The following is a 14,182-nucleotide window of genomic DNA, read 5'->3' as shown; positions in this document are numbered from 1 at the left end:
CTGGGTATATTATACTCAAGGTTGACAAAATACGTCCTCAAAATACGTCATATCACTGAGATGGCACTCATTTAAGTTCGTAGGGTCCATCATAATTTAGTTTGGCTGAAGTAGCTTTAAGATTTGTTCCAGTACTAGTTTTTGAGGGATGTACTATAAAAGGCAATAGGGTTTAAGTTAAGTTCATACAAATCACCTGGACCAACCTTGCTTAATGTCCAACGACATCGAACTTGATGACTTTTCCGGCAGAACACGTACAGCTCACTCAAACAACGGACCTGATATAGGCTCGGTTGATGAATCACGTCAAGACGGAGCGATTTGTCTTTGGGCTTGGTTTTCGGCGGCGATGTAATGTCTGCTAGTACCTCTTCGAGACTATTGTATTGAAACATTGTAGCTTTATCATCTTCTCTACAAGCTTGATGCTGTTCCCAAGGTTTCTCCTCTTCATGGCAGAACCATCAGGAGGACGAACCCTACTCTCACCCCTGGAATCCTTCCTCGCGGCACAACTAGGCATTACGATGGGCGCAGTCGCACTCACTCTGGTAGTAACGGTGAGAAGTCTTGCAATAGACCGCATGCTTCCAATTTCACTGATGGGCACTCACAGATTCCAAATACTTCGCCAATCGATTTCCAGCACGGTCAGCATGTGAACTCCCATCCACTCCTCGTGCCTGTGACCTCTGCCTCGGTTCTTTTGGCATTCCTTTCTTACAATAAAAGTGATGTTGGCTCTCTTGGCAACTTCATTTTTCTAGGGTCATCTTTTGTTGGGTTATTTGGACTATGGGTGGTATGTGTTTTCAATGTTTTTATTAGCAAAGTATCCGAACACGATCTGGGGTCTCTAGCTTCTTTTTGCGGGGCCATCTGTGATCTCGGAGAAGACTGGAGCTGACAAGCGCACCTCCGCATTCATATTCGGGAACAAAAACGCGGCTTCCATCCGCAAGAAGGAGTGGAGTAAGCAAGCAAACAAGGAACAAGACCTCGTAAGACCCATCAAGTGACCCGCACTGCCCACGGCACGACCCTTGATTGATATAGAACAGACCAATACTGTATTAATAACCATCTGATCACGGTTGTCTGCATTAGGTTTGCATTAGCAACGTATTGGCAAAGAAGTGGCATGTATTTCGTACATCCTGAACTTTATTGGATAATTCATCGTCCAGCGTTGCCGCCCATGCCCATCATCTTAAACATATCCGCGAGGTTTGGCATGCCACCTCCCATACCAGGCAACCCTCCAAGGCCGCCGAGACCATTGTTCATCTGTCCCATCATCCCTGGGGTGATGATGATCGACAGATTAGCACATGGTAATTGATCAGAAAAAAGTACTTGCTTTGCATCTCTTCCATATCAAATTGGTCACCGCCTTGACCCTGCATCATGGCTTTCATCATCTCCTGCATACCACCACCGCTCCTTAACTGCCGTTGCATTTGCTGTAGCATCCCTGGAGGCATTGCGCGCTAGAAGGGAACGGTCAAACCCCGCTATAATGACAAATCGTCCACTCACTTGCATCGCTTGAATCTGTGCAGGGGTAGGCATGCCGTTGGCTCCACGCCCACGCCCCCCTGCTGCGCTTTGCATCTTCTGCATCGCTTGTAACCTGTGGCTGTCACTTAGCCAATTACTTTTCAATCGAAGATTGGATCCGGCGTACCATCCATTCTTCCCACCTGCTTGCTTGGCCATGTTGGCCATCATCCTGTACTGACAAAGCAACTCTTCGACTTCCCGCACACTCGTGCCACTCCCTTTTGCCACGCGTGTGACTCTCCATGTGAGTCCTACCGGTTTACCGTCTTTTCCCATTTCCATAAATAACGAGCCGTCAGAATCAAGCTCGGCCGATGACATGCTGTCAGTAATATAGATCATGCGCTTCATTCGCATCGAACCTTCTTCATCTGAACCTTGAAGCAATTCCTGGGGAAGGCCCGGTATCATCGAGGCGATCTTGCTTATTGGTCCCCTGGGGCAATGTTTATGTTTACGAAATGAACCTTAACAAAAACTTACATGTTCATCACGTTTTGTATTTGCTCCCTCCAGTCCCTTATGCTGAGCTTTCCTTCCTCGAGTTTTTTTGCCATCTCCTTCTGTTTATCTGGATTTTGGGTGGCGAGATCTTGCATGTGCTCCATGAGGCCCTGCATGTCGCCCAATCCAAGAAGTTTAGATATGAACGGCTGGGGTGAAAATCGATCCAGGTCATGTAGATGTTCCCCAACCCCAAGGAAAATGATCGGGGTCTTCGTTGCGGCGACACTAAACCATGTCAGAAGTCAGGAACCCCAGCGGTTATTGAACGTGATCATACGCTGAGATAGCACCTCCACCCTTCGCATGGCCGTCCATTTTGGTGACAATGATGGCACCAAAATCAGCGCTCTCCTTAAACGCCCGGCTCTGTGCTTCAGCGGCCTGGCCTGGAGCCAAAATTCAGTGGCCGTGATTGAAGCACAGAGCAGAATTACCTATGCTGGCATCGAGGATCATTACAGTCATGTTGGGCTTGACGGCTTCTCCGATTTGTACCATTTCTTGAAATAGTTCAGATTCTTGCTTGTGACGACCAGATGTGTCGACAATGATCACTTCAAATCTCTCTTTTTTGAACTTCGCGACACCTTGTGCTGCAATAGCTACTGGATCTGTTTCAGTGTACGAACCAAAGTAGGCTACTTTGGCCTTGGTTGCAGACTGTCTGGTCTGATCAAAAGCACCAGCGCGGAAAGTGTCCGCACAGACGATACATGATTTGAAACCACGTTTTTGATAGTAGACGGCCAGTTTTGTGCATGTGGTGGTCTTCCCGTTTCCCTTGAAATTATTGGAAATGGGCGTGAAAGGATACCTGTACGATGGAAGGGAGAGGTACTTACCTGAAGACCTACAGCCATAAGAACATTCGGTTGGCCTTTCTTTGGTTTGTATGGCTCGACACCTGGATCAACCAAGTGAACTAGCTCATCGAAGACGGCCTGAGTGACAAATGGTGTAAACACCGGTATAATATTCGACAAGCGTGCGGACCTTCTGTATGAGATTCTTCCGGCTAGGATCTTTTGACTTCTCTGAGCCATCCAGAGCTGCCTTTACCTTTACCTTTACTTTCTGTCGTAGAGATGCGACTAGTTTGACATTCACATCCGATTCTAGTAGTGCAGCTGTGATCTCCTTGAGTGTTGCATCTAGTACCTGTGCGACAGTACGGTTAGTGGAAGTATCCGTGAATTTGGAGCAGACGTGCCTTCTCGTCAACGACAGGTGCTCTATTGAGTGATGACAGGGCAGCATTAAGTTTACGGCCAAGGTCAGCGAGAACCATGACAGTAGCAGCTGAGGAACGGTATGATCGTGAAGTTGCCGCCACGTGGGAATATTGATCACAACATGGCTCACAGCGACTCTGAAGGCGAAACTATCGATGACCTTGAATTCGACACAAGAACAACGGACGGCGATGCTGAAGAAGAGAATGATATCGACGAGGATCTTCTTGGTGCGTTGGACAACGGCGTAGATGAAGCAACAGAAGCAGACGAGGTAAATAGCATTTCACCCTAATTAATTTGCTAGTAGCTTTTCACATTTTGTTTGCAGGACTCCCCTTCGGACGACTCAGAAGATGACGAAGACGACGAAGACGAGTCAGAGCCTCCTGTTGGAGTCCATCTAGATGGAACCTCTTCGCCGTCTGTTGCCGTCGTCCGACCAGATGTCAGTAAATCAGCTTCGGTTTCACCCAAACCACCAACCCCTGAACCGCCCAAAGGTACGCCAGACTTCCAAGTTCCGTGTCTATCGTATCGCATGCTTATGCTTGTGACAAATCACCAGTAATACCTCAAGTTCACCAGCGTTCACCATCCCCTGCAAGTGTTCGAAAGAAGTTCCTAGCGTTTCCCCGATTTCACAGCGAACTACCACCGCGAACTTTCACGGTGGAAGCAATAGGTGCCATACCCCACCCGGTGCCTACACATGCACTTGCTTCGTCCTTCTGCATGACACACCTCCTTACTGGTTCGGATGACGGATTTATTCGTGACTACGATGTATTCGCAACCGTAAATGGAAAGACCACACTAACAGCACCGCAAAGACACCACTGCAACGTCGTCGAGGGAAACATGAAAGCCGGTCAGATACGATCTTGGTGGGAAAACCCAGATTTTGTTCCTCAATCGGGATACCCCCCAATGGGTCATTCTTCTCCATGTCCCGTTTATAGTTTAGCAATGCATTCCGATGCAATTTGGGCTCTAGGAGGAGCTAACGTATGCTTTCTAAACAGCATATTTTCGCCGTTAGCACTGAATCGGGAACTTCTGCAGCGTGGCCACATCAATCTCTTTACAGTACGACATGATCCGGGCCGTTTAGTTCATGTCCTGGCGAACGGACACCGAGGACCTATATCAGCTCTTTCAATTGATTATGACGAGAAAGGCTTTTTCAGCGCAGGATGGGATGGTGAAGCCAATGTAAGCTATGATTCTAATGGTGCCAGTGGTTACTTGATTGAGGGTATTCAGCAATGGGATTTGAATACTGGGCAAGGAATCCGAAAGTTTATTGCCCACGGCGCGCAGCTTGTTGCTATTGCTGTTCGACCGCTCGCTTCCCCATACTATTCCGACCCTGTATCCTCCGCGGGAAGCTATGGTTCCTACTCAGTATCACAACCTATTAGGGAGAACGATATTTCCAGGGCCGCCAACGCGGAGCCACCGGTCCCTATCACTGACACTCAACTCAAGCAATCACCCAGCGTTTCTATCGATCCTCTTTCAAGCCACAAAATGCAAGACGCGGATGCTAAATCTGATGCTTCTTATGATCCCCTGTTTGATGGTGAACCAGATGCTGATGGTGAATTTGACGACGAGAACCCACCTTCTGACGAATTCGGGGTGTTACGTTCTCAGGTTCCACAAAGGGATGGCTCGATTGCGGGCAATAAGTCGAACCTGGCCGTCCCTGAGGTGGCACCTAACTCTGGCCAACAGCAGGCATCACGATCACCTCAAAGCTCTGTTGCGCCTCCGAAAAATGCTCCACCCTTGCTAAATGCTTCCAATAGTGCAACTTTTTCTCCAGATATTCTAATGATTGCGGCAATCGACGGGCAGATCATGATTTGGGACAAACGAGTCAATTCACCAGGAACAGGTGTGGGGAGACTGTGGATGAGTGAAAAGACTCCACCCTGGTGTGTTTCTGTACGTATTCAGATTTCAACTATATCGCGTTCTTAAAGCGGTCCCTCAGGCTTGTTGGTCCACGGACGGGTCGCATATTTATGCTGGACGCCGAAATGGAACAGTTGATGTTTGGGATGTCCGACTGCTCGGTTGCTCTGGGCCGAATTGCACACCAAGACTACTAAAGAGTCTTCGTAATCCTCCGAGTTCGGGTGTTGTTTCTTGTGTGGTTCCCTTCCCTGATGGCCGCCACATCGCATGGTAAGTTTGCTTGTGACGTTGACAAGGATGAGAAGTTGAGGTTCCGCGTACCAGTGCATCGATAGACAATATCCGTTTGTGGAATGCCGTAGAGGCAGGTGAAGTGGACGGAAGTATGAAATCAAGGGGTGGAGTCCAATTCAAGATAATTCCAGGTCATCACGGGGGCTATGTTTCTCAGATGCGTACGTGCTATCCTATTGAATACATATACGTGCCCTGTCAACTGACCGTTCTAAAGTTGTAGATCCGGGTGGTCGTTTCCTTGTGAGTGCTAGCAGTAACCGTGGGTGGCATGGGGATTCCACGCGTACCGTATTTGTGCATGACATCAAGCCAATACGATAAAGTTCATGAGTTTGGCATCACATTCACATCTCCAGATTTACGACAGCTCGGCTCAATGAAGAAACCTGAGCTGGTCCTGCCAAATAGGATTAGGATTGCGCTATTTCAAATCCTCATTCAAGTTCCGCGGTATACCCGCAGCGAGAATCACATCGTTGTCCACACATGGATGCCATCTATGTGCCATCTCGTTATCCCTTTCAATTGAGATATAAGACTTGGGAATACTCCTTCCACAGCACCATGTTACTTTCTTGAATTCAGTCCACTAGTGCTTGCTCATGCGTCTCAACTATCCCGTAATCTTCCCTCTCAACCAACTTACGTATGTTGGCGAGGATGACTCCCAATTCTTTCGTCAAATCCATGGCAGGAGATTCAATGCCCTCAGTTCGAGGTATATGCTACCCGCCGACGAGGAAGAAGTTAGGGTTAGATTCTTTCCCTATCCGATATAGCATCGTTGTGCGATAAACTTGTTCCTATTCCAGCGATCAGAGCTCCAGCACAAGACGATACAATTTCTCTTCGATGGAAAGAACTATGTTGGCCCCATGGCTGACATACTGAGACCCAAAGAGGGACAAGAGCGTTGTCGTGTCCTTGACTTGGGTACGGGAGGTGGTTTCTGGTAGGTGTTCCGCTGGGAATTCTGCTAGTCGGTGACCAGTATCTATGACAGGGCTATCGACATTGCAGATGAATTTCCTTCAGCGGAAGTCATAGGTATCGACCTTGCTCCCGTTCAACCACGGTAATTCATACACCTTATCATACCATCGCGGGATATTGGCTAACATTTTTTCCAGTGAAGTGCCTGCCAACTGCACGTGAGTTTTCCCCTCTCAGAAGTACTTTGTCATTAACGCGAAATCAGGTTTGAGCTGTGTGATTTGGATCAGTTTTACCTACCTTACCCGAGCGAGCACTTCGACGTGATTCACGCGCGGTTTATGCACACGGGAGTGAGCAATACCATCCCAGTAGTTTGGTTCCCCCCTGACTCACGAATCCCAGATAGAGAATTATCCTCGATTTCTCCATGAAATCGCACGGATGCTTCGCCCAGGTGGACTTGTCATACTGATTGAACCTGACACTGAACCAATCGCGGATGAGAAATCAGCCTCACATTTTAAGCGCTCCGGACAGCCGTCCGGAATGCGTGGCTGGTTCACACTGTGGGAGACCTATAGGAGGTGCCTGCGTGATAAAGGCATCGATGTTAATATTCCTCCAGAACTCTCTAACCTCGTTGCATCGACCGGGGCGTTCGATAGGATTGTCTCACAGGAAGGAAACATTCCAATAGGGTTTTGGCCAAAGGGTATCAAATAATCTCGATGCCAAAGCTTCTTCGAGCTTATCGATTTGTTACAGATCCTGTTGCTCTCAGTATCGGGCAGCTAGCGTGGATGAACTATGACATCATGCTTCCTGCGATGAAGCCTCTCTTCTTGTCTTCTGGGATGCGGGACTGGGAAGCAAAGAAACTGATTGAAGAAGCCCATCAGGATCTATATTACCCACTAGTCCGAGCTTCCACGCGCCTCCACATCGTACACGCAATCAAGAAGGCAAAACTCCCTTGACTCCCTTTCTTATTTCCTTATCACCGGGCGTTGGAAAAGTACCATAGCTCTTCATGTATCCTACTTTTGCATGTTAATCATTGGCACGACGGATACGTAGTGAAGGCAAGAGAAATCACACATGCACGCATTACAAGCATATCACCTCTGTTCCTTTATTAAAGTACACAAAGGACTGACCACCACCTATACCTATGACATACAGAAAAAGCGATGACGAAGAGGCAGCAGTCGCAGATGATAAACATGCCACACAGCACGTAAACGAAATGAAAGGACGAGCCGAAAATCTGCTCCAGAAAACAATATCTTGAAACAACTAAACCGTCCCAAGCCACACCTCATGCTTCTGCCGTGCTCAAGCTTCATCCTTTGCAAAATCGCGGAGCACAGCGAGGGCCTCGTTGACCTTGGCAGCCATAGCATCAGTGGACTGAAGGAGGTGGAAGAGTTCTGCGTTGTCCATCTCCAACAACATGCCAGTAATCTTACCAGCCAGCTCAGGCTGGGAACTACGATAAGCAATGTCAGTGCAGTGCGCAACTGAATAAGTGATAACTTACGTCAGGATATTCATGTAAATGATCTCGCCGAGCATTTGCTTCTGCTCCATAGGAGATGCATTAGCCATGGCAGCCTGGATGGCATCGGCTTGTGGGTGAGGAGCGCTCGCAGGGGGAGAAACAGCTGGAACTGGGGCGGCAACAGCATTGCGGGTTTGAGGATTGAGCTTATATTGCTGCTGGCTGCGAGCACCAGGAACAGGAGCACCACCAGGACGAGAGGGAGGCGCACCGCCCTGGGGGGCCCCAGGGCGAGGAACAGCACCATTGGTCGGGGGCCCGTTGGCGCGCGGCAGGGGAACATTAGGATTAGTAGGGGACGAACCAGGTCCACGGGCAACGGGAGGACGAGGACCGCCACGAGAATAACCAGGCATGCCAAACTGAGGAGGTGCGCCATAAGCAGGCATAGGCATACCGGTAGGGGCCTGGCCATTGCTAGGAGGGTAGCGAGGACGTGGAGGCATCATACCAGGTTGACCATAGCCCATCATATTGCGACTCTGAGGAGGGAAACCGCCAGGCCCAGGGTAGTAGAGGGGAGCACCCATATAAGCAGGCCCTGGCATTCCAGCAGCCGCAGCCTGTTGCATGCGGATCTGGTTGCGCTGAGCAATCTGGCTTTCCAATTGCTGCCTGCGAACCTCGCGGCGTTGAGCGAGAGAGACATACAATGGCTTGGAGCCAATCATCTTGTTGTTCATCTCTGCAACCGCCTTGGTAGCTTCGTCCGGGGATGAAAAACATACAAACCCGAAACCCTTTGAAGTATTTTTCTCGTCACGCATGACCTTGCAACTGGTGATGGTACCAAAAGGCTCGAACTCAGCTCGAAGCTTTTCATCATCAACGTCATCCTCCAAGTTCTTGATGTAAAGGTTGACGCCTGCATACTTGCTGAGCTTCTCCATCTTCGCCTGCTCATAAGACCTGCGCAACTCCTCCTCACGCTCAGCCTTCTTCTGAGCACGGGAAACGAAGAGCTTCTTGCCGTTGATTTCCGTATCGTGAAGGTTGTCAACAGCTCTCTGGGCCTCCTCGTGCGACTCGTAATTGACGAAGCCAAAACCCTTGCTCTTGCCCTCTTCATCGACCTGAATGACTGCGGAAGTCACACTACCATATCGGTTGAAGAGCTCCTCGAACTCCTCTTGGGTGACCTCGAGGTCAAGGTTCTTGATATATAAATTGGTGAATTGGGCCTTCATCTCATCGAGCTTGGATTGACGTTCCTATAAAAATAGGGGCGGAGTTAAGTGAGAGCTTACATGTTTTGACGATTGATGCAAACCTTGCGAGAGATGTGGTGACCAACATACACCTTCTTGTCGTTCAACAGCATGCCGTTGACAGCTTTGATGGCAGTGTCGGCAGCTTCAGCAGTCTCATAATGAACAAAACCATAGCCCTTTGAGCGACCCTGCTCGTCAGTGGCAACCTTGCACGACAAAACATTGCCGAAGGCAGCAAAGGTATCATGAAGAGCCTGTAATAAGTTGTTAAATGCTGACAAAGCAATACCGGCGTGAAAGTTTACCTTGTTGTCGATAGCCTCGTCAAGGTTCTTAATAAAGATGTTGCCTTGGCCAGTTTTGCGCAAGGCGGGATCACGCTGTGACCACATGATACGGCTTTGATAGCACTGTGAGTAATAGCTCTATGCTTTCATGACGTGAAGGTTACTTACCACGCGCGGTTCTTAATAAGCGAGTAGTTGAGTTGCTCTAGTGCACGCTCACCTTAATAAGATTAGATTAGAAAACCAATCCAAGAAAGAGGCCACTGTAATCGACGTACCATCACTGGTGTTTAGATAATTAACGTATGCGTATCCGAGGGAACGACGCGTCACCGCGTCACGGCAAACACGGATGCTGGAACATGCCACGAGACTTCAGAAGCTAATCGAACCAAGCAACCAAAACACGCACCTTGCAACCGGACCGATCATATTGAAGATCTCAAACAGCATGGCTTCCGTGACGGTAGGGTCCAGTTCACCGACATAAAGCGAAGCAGAAGGAGAGGATGTGACCGAAGTCTGAGGGTTGTAAGATGGAGTAGGAGCTGAACCGGCAGGTGCAGGCTCGGGTTGGACCATAGGAACGGTCTCGGGAACAGAAGATGAAGACATATTTGGTTTTCTGGGTTTTGGGGTCGTTACTGCTTTGAGGACTTTTTCTGCGACTGCACGGATATGAAGATGCGGACTGATAAACAAGATGAGCGGAGATGATAAGAAGAGACGAACGTACACAGGAGGCAACAAGGTAACCGCTTTTTTTTTCTAAAGTCTTTTTATGATATTTTTTGGTCTTTTAGGCTATTGAAATTGGTTAGCACGCGACACTCAGAAACATGGATGATGAGACTAACCAAGGTGGTGGTTGTAGAAAACAAGTGAAGATGAACGCTTTTAGATCAATCTTCAATTTTCAAACTCAGCTTACTCAGACCCTTTCACTGGCGGAAGCAAGGGCGGAGGCTCAACTTTTCTCTTGTTTCATGTAGTATGATATTCAAGTTGTTTCACAAATTGTGTCATTGATCCGATCAATCAAGACCGTCCATTGTGCAGTGATCATAGCTCAGATTTGTACAAGAGTTCGTGATCGGAGAGGTAAGTAGTACATGCACCCATTTGCCACATGATCAGGTAAGTACTATTCGAGAAGGAAGCATGATAATCAGCCTCGCGTGAAATAAGCCTTCGCGCCATGAGAAGCCAGCTCCGCTTTAGCCTGCAGGACCGCATCAGCACCCTAAACCTGGCATGCGTATGTCAAAATAAATTACCTTGTCCATGGTGTGTCCGGCAGCTGAGTGATGGTTCCATATCTGCAAGTGTCTCTCGTCATGCTGCTACCGCGCAGACTGCACGGAGTAACGTACCTGACGGTAATAGAAAGCATTTCCTAATCCTTGCACCGTCCAGCCAACTGTGGCGATTGTGCCAAGAATACCAGCAGCCCAGTGGCCTTGCGCGTACATCTGAATCGTCTGAATTAGTCCTGCAGACCCTGTACTGGGAATCCCGATGATCCTGCACGGAACGAAACCACATTTAGCTCAACAGTCGTGGTTTGCGAGGCGTACACGCACATGTAAACGCTGAAGAGAAGGTGAAAGCCACCGAAGAAGAAATAGAAGTCTGAAAATGAAATGCGGCTTAGCGTGATCGAGCATCAAAGTTTAGTTCGACGGACAGTAGTAAAGCGCTTGCTCCTGCATGATGTGTCAATTTGAGAACATGCGGGTAGTATGTTGCAATGACGCTAACCTTCATATAACCATTATATATGGGCCTAACGAGGAGTAAATTTCTGGCACCCCTGGTGTAGCATGCATGACTTACCTATACCACAACAAGAACGACAGAGGCGCGATAATGAACATGTACCTAACGCATCATTGAGCAGGGAAGAGAATACACACTAGAACGTTGCTCACCCTATACTTCCACCGAGGTCCTTTCCGCCGTCGCTTGAACCAGCAATTAGAAGACATATGCAAGCCACCATGTTTATGATTAGGGTTGCCAAAAGGACAAGCCAGAGCTGGTACAGGCGAGTGATCAAAGGTCTTGAAGCCTCTGGAATCTCTTCAGAGATGGCATGGTAAATAAGGGGATAAACTGGTATGGAAGATGAGTATAAGTTGCGATGAGATGCGCAGTCTGGTTCCTACAGGGTGGCCAATTGTTGCGTCCATGGGTCCGAATTTGCTCTGCTCTCTGGTTTAGTTCGCGTTCACGTCTTTCTAAGTCTCGTTCTCGTCTGCGAATATCCTCAAAACTGGCGTCCTGTTGCGCAGCCTGTTTTGAAGATGGGTCGTCAAAGGGATTCGTGTCAAGCGAATGGCTTGAGGCAAAAGGGTTTTCAGTAAATTCACCTTGAACGAATTGAAGTTAGGCGGTGGGTAAGAATTCTCAATATGAAAAACGCACTCATGACTTGGGAGATTCTTTTGCTGGTGTACTAGAGCGCTATTTCGCTTTAGCTATGTTCCTGAAAGTAACCGTCCGTCGTGGAAGAATGACTTGACACAACAACGCCGGAATGTGCCGGGATAACCCCTTTGTGAGAAGATAATATTTTTTTTTTGATCATCCACGGGACATTTAAGCGGCCAACAAGTATATGCAGCACCGCTGCGGAGAACTCATCGAAAATTTTCTGCTAATGAAATGATGATCTTACAGCAAAATTTCATTAGCCCCACCATGTGGTCACAACCAGAAGTTAAGCCTGTACCCAGTATGCGCGCGAGGCATGTGGAACAATTGGAAGGACAACGTTCTGCCGACGTGGGAAATGAATCCATTAATCTGGTTATACAAAGGATAAAAAGTCTGAAAGACTTTATTCGGAAGTAATAACCGCGTCTCTCCTCCTACCACTTTCTTTCTCCTCTCAATTACCGTCAGGTAAACGCATTCCTTGCGCTTTTTCATAACGTCGGTTCTTCGCAACCGACTCACGCTTTTTGTGCGTGCTAACACCATTTTTTTTGCTTAAATAGTTGGACCTTTGCAAGTGTCCTGTCACTCGTTGCTCACGAACACCTCGTCTTCACCCCCGTTCTCTCCACATCTGCATTCTTTTTCCCCCCTATTTACATCACATTATTCACCATGTTCTCCACGTTTGCAACACTCGTCCTGTCCCTCATCGCTACCTCTGCAGTCTCTGCGTTCGTCGTTCCTCGCGCCACTGCCCCCCAAGGCTGGGACACCTCGGCTCTTGAGGTATGTCAATCTATCCCTTGTGAACTATGTCCTCGTGATCTGATGTCAATTCCCAGCCCTATGACACCTACCATTGTAGGTATCTCGCGATCCAGTGCCAAGACCAGCGCAACTCTCCATTCTTTTCTGAGTGCTGTCACCCCCTAGCGGTTTGTATTATGTCGTATGTCTTGGATTGATTATACTCATAGTCAATCTAGGCTGGTGAGAGCGCTAGCAGTCTTCCTGCTGAGTGCCAGATGCCCTCTGGTGTCACCTGCAGCAATGGTGAACCCGTATTGAATGGTGGGAGTGACGACGGTTGTGATGATGGTCCCTCATCGACTCCAACAGCTTCACCTGCATCCTCCCCTACTACGAGCAGTGCTTCTGTCCCCGCCAACGCTGCTCCTGCTCCGACTACGACTACCTCGGACGTAGTATCCACGACCGCACCCTCGACTGGTTCTAGTGACAGTAGTGATAACTATGGCGGATAGTAAATATGTTTTGTCTTATCATTGCTCACTTACTCAAATTTGCATTACAGTGCAACTTTCTTCTATCAGGGAGGCAACGCAGGCGCATGTGGAACAGTTCACTCTGATTCCGACTTCATCTGTGCTATGGATCAGTCTCGTTATGGTAACTCTGGCAATGCATCCCCTCTTTGCGGCCAACAGGTCCAAATCACCAATCAGATCAACGGTAACACCGTTGTGGTTACCATTGCCGATGATTGCCCGACCTGTGCAAACTCGAACTCAATCGACCTCTCTGTTGCTGCCTTTCAAGCTCTGGACAGCCTCTCTGTCGGGGATCTTCCAAGTAGGTCTTGTCTTAATCGCCTACTCAATGTTCCTGACTGACCTGACCCTTAATAGTTGTCTGGAAGTTCCTTAATTAGACATCGCTCGGCAGAGACTGTCTTCCCCTTCCATCATTCATTGTTTTCAGTCCTTTCCTTGTCGCATTGATGCGTTATTTGTTTTGGCGGGCTAGCTCCGTTGGAGCGTGGTAGCTGATCTTGGCGTTCAGGATATTAAGGACCCTGGTGGCTCTTTGTCTCCACACCGACGATCAAATACCCATCTTCTCCACTGGCAACGTATGTTCATTGTGTTTATATGGTTTTTACAATTACTCGGAATCACGCATATACATGAATTTCCTTTTATCAGGTTTTTATTATATCGGGGCATGCAGTATGTTCCATACATTGTTGATAGCTAGCTACAGTAGTGTTATGGTCGCTTAGTCATGTCATATTCACGTGCATAGATGACGCAGTGCGCAATCACATATCTTATGTAAATCATTTTTGGTCAAAACGTGTCAATTTATTGTTAGGTGCTACCATCGCACAAAATCCGCATGTCAACGGAACGGGGGTATTCAAAACATACGCGGGCTACAGTTGGCCTGTAGTTTTTGGAGGTATTCAATCCGATT

The 14,182-nt window shown here is 48.2% G+C and overlaps 7 protein-coding genes across 7 annotated transcripts; 4 read left to right on the top strand and 3 right to left on the bottom strand.

Moving 5' to 3' along the window:
- The first annotated feature begins 137 nt into the window (after window positions 1-137).
- EDB93DRAFT_653401 (uncharacterized protein) lies at window positions 138-1,191 on the top strand. Its single transcript, XM_041456996.1, has 5 exons — window positions 138-354; window positions 404-563; window positions 620-805; window positions 864-1,127; window positions 1,158-1,191. The coding sequence occupies exons 1-4, from the start codon at window positions 215-217 to the stop codon at window positions 1,020-1,022; spliced, it is 645 nt and encodes a 214-aa protein (XP_041311931.1). The 5' UTR covers window positions 138-214; the 3' UTR covers window positions 1,023-1,127; window positions 1,158-1,191.
- Window positions 1,180-3,361, bottom strand: EDB93DRAFT_1237998 (SRP54-type protein; the record flags this gene model as incomplete). The annotated part of the gene is made up of 10 exons (XM_041451495.1): window positions 1,180-1,304; window positions 1,364-1,493; window positions 1,543-1,636; window positions 1,691-2,002; window positions 2,050-2,298; window positions 2,351-2,459; window positions 2,508-2,853; window positions 2,916-3,014; window positions 3,067-3,231; window positions 3,284-3,361. 10 exons carry the CDS (start codon window positions 3,359-3,361, stop codon window positions 1,180-1,182), a joined length of 1,707 nt encoding a protein of 568 aa, XP_041311930.1.
- A 15-nt stretch (window positions 3,362-3,376) lies between these two features.
- On the top strand, window positions 3,377-5,982 carry EDB93DRAFT_653498 (WD40 repeat-like protein). The gene is made up of 8 exons (XM_041456997.1): window positions 3,377-3,579; window positions 3,637-3,753; window positions 3,809-4,313; window positions 4,371-4,520; window positions 4,572-5,258; window positions 5,308-5,501; window positions 5,556-5,686; window positions 5,743-5,982. Exons 2-8 carry the CDS (start codon window positions 3,713-3,715, stop codon window positions 5,847-5,849), a joined length of 1,815 nt encoding a protein of 604 aa, XP_041311929.1. The 5' UTR covers window positions 3,377-3,579; window positions 3,637-3,712; the 3' UTR covers window positions 5,850-5,982.
- A 148-nt stretch (window positions 5,983-6,130) lies between these two features.
- EDB93DRAFT_1077389 (S-adenosyl-L-methionine-dependent methyltransferase) lies at window positions 6,131-7,441 on the top strand (the record flags this gene model as incomplete). The annotated part of the gene is made up of 7 exons (XM_041445311.1): window positions 6,131-6,280; window positions 6,341-6,480; window positions 6,520-6,603; window positions 6,659-6,679; window positions 6,727-6,814; window positions 6,867-7,176; window positions 7,230-7,441. The coding sequence occupies 7 exons, from the start codon at window positions 6,131-6,133 to the stop codon at window positions 7,439-7,441; spliced, it is 1,005 nt and encodes a 334-aa protein (XP_041311928.1).
- Window positions 7,442-7,799: 358 nt separating this feature from the next.
- On the bottom strand, window positions 7,800-10,138 carry EDB93DRAFT_1100421 (uncharacterized protein; the record flags this gene model as incomplete). Its single annotated transcript, XM_041447008.1, has 7 exons — window positions 7,800-7,953; window positions 8,005-9,236; window positions 9,296-9,490; window positions 9,542-9,635; window positions 9,692-9,743; window positions 9,802-9,878; window positions 9,936-10,138. 7 exons carry the CDS (start codon window positions 10,136-10,138, stop codon window positions 7,800-7,802), a joined length of 2,007 nt encoding a protein of 668 aa, XP_041311927.1.
- Window positions 10,139-10,528: 390 nt separating this feature from the next.
- On the bottom strand, window positions 10,529-12,346 carry EDB93DRAFT_1120349 (scamp family-domain-containing protein). Its single transcript, XM_041448488.1, has 10 exons — window positions 11,951-12,346; window positions 11,692-11,895; window positions 11,455-11,638; window positions 11,360-11,404; window positions 11,285-11,309; window positions 11,211-11,229; window positions 11,107-11,155; window positions 10,897-11,047; window positions 10,801-10,842; window positions 10,529-10,745 (listed from the first exon to the last, which is right to left on the bottom strand). The coding sequence occupies exons 1-10, from the start codon at window positions 11,952-11,954 to the stop codon at window positions 10,692-10,694; spliced, it is 777 nt and encodes a 258-aa protein (XP_041311926.1). The 5' UTR covers window positions 11,955-12,346; the 3' UTR covers window positions 10,529-10,691.
- Window positions 12,347-14,047, top strand: EDB93DRAFT_1219359 (plant expansin). The gene is made up of 5 exons (XM_041451121.1): window positions 12,347-12,751; window positions 12,808-12,900; window positions 12,952-13,229; window positions 13,281-13,558; window positions 13,615-14,047. The coding sequence occupies exons 1-5, from the start codon at window positions 12,638-12,640 to the stop codon at window positions 13,635-13,637; spliced, it is 786 nt and encodes a 261-aa protein (XP_041311925.1). The 5' UTR covers window positions 12,347-12,637; the 3' UTR covers window positions 13,638-14,047.
- Window positions 14,048-14,182: the final 135 nt, after the last annotated feature.

Source organism: Suillus bovinus (genome assembly GCF_016758785.1).
Source record: "Suillus bovinus strain UH-Sbo-P2 chromosome Unknown EDB93scaffold_5, whole genome shotgun sequence".
In the NCBI taxonomy this organism is placed as follows: Eukaryota; Fungi; Basidiomycota; class Agaricomycetes; order Boletales; family Suillaceae; genus Suillus; species Suillus bovinus.
This window is presented reverse-complemented; position numbering and strand designations above follow the sequence as displayed.

Excerpts from the sequence above, each read along its gene's own strand:
- EDB93DRAFT_653401 (XM_041456996.1), top strand. The coding sequence starts at position 215 with ATGTCCAACGACATCGAACTTGATGACTTTTCCGGCAGAACACGTACA. Across the intron at positions 355-403 it reads GCTTGGTTTTCGGCGGCGAT|CTTTATCATCTTCTCTACAA; the intron begins GTAATGTCTGCT and ends GAAACATTGTAG. Across the intron at positions 564-619 it reads CACTCACTCTGGTAGTAACG|ATTCCAAATACTTCGCCAAT; the intron begins GTGAGAAGTCTT and ends GGGCACTCACAG.
- EDB93DRAFT_653498 (XM_041456997.1), top strand. The coding sequence starts at position 3,713 with ATGGAACCTCTTCGCCGTCTGTTGCCGTCGTCCGACCAGAT. Across the intron at positions 5,259-5,307 it reads CTCCACCCTGGTGTGTTTCT|GCTTGTTGGTCCACGGACGG; the intron begins GTACGTATTCAG and ends GCGGTCCCTCAG. Across the intron at positions 5,502-5,555 it reads GATGGCCGCCACATCGCATG|TGCATCGATAGACAATATCC; the intron begins GTAAGTTTGCTT and ends TCCGCGTACCAG.
- EDB93DRAFT_1120349 (XM_041448488.1), bottom strand. Across the intron at positions 10,843-10,896 it reads ATGCTTTCTATTACCGTCAG|ATATGGAACCATCACTCAGC; the intron begins GTACGTTACTCC and ends AGACACTTGCAG. Across the intron at positions 10,746-10,800 it reads CCGGACACACCATGGACAAG|GCTAAAGCGGAGCTGGCTTC; the intron begins GTAATTTATTTT and ends GCGGTCCTGCAG.
- EDB93DRAFT_1219359 (XM_041451121.1), top strand. The coding sequence starts at position 12,638 with ATGTTCTCCACGTTTGCAACACTCGTCCTGTCCCTCATCGCTACCTCT. Across the intron at positions 12,752-12,807 it reads GGGACACCTCGGCTCTTGAG|CCCTATGACACCTACCATTG; the intron begins GTATGTCAATCT and ends GTCAATTCCCAG. Across the intron at positions 13,559-13,614 it reads CTCTGTCGGGGATCTTCCAA|TTGTCTGGAAGTTCCTTAAT; the intron begins GTAGGTCTTGTC and ends GACCCTTAATAG.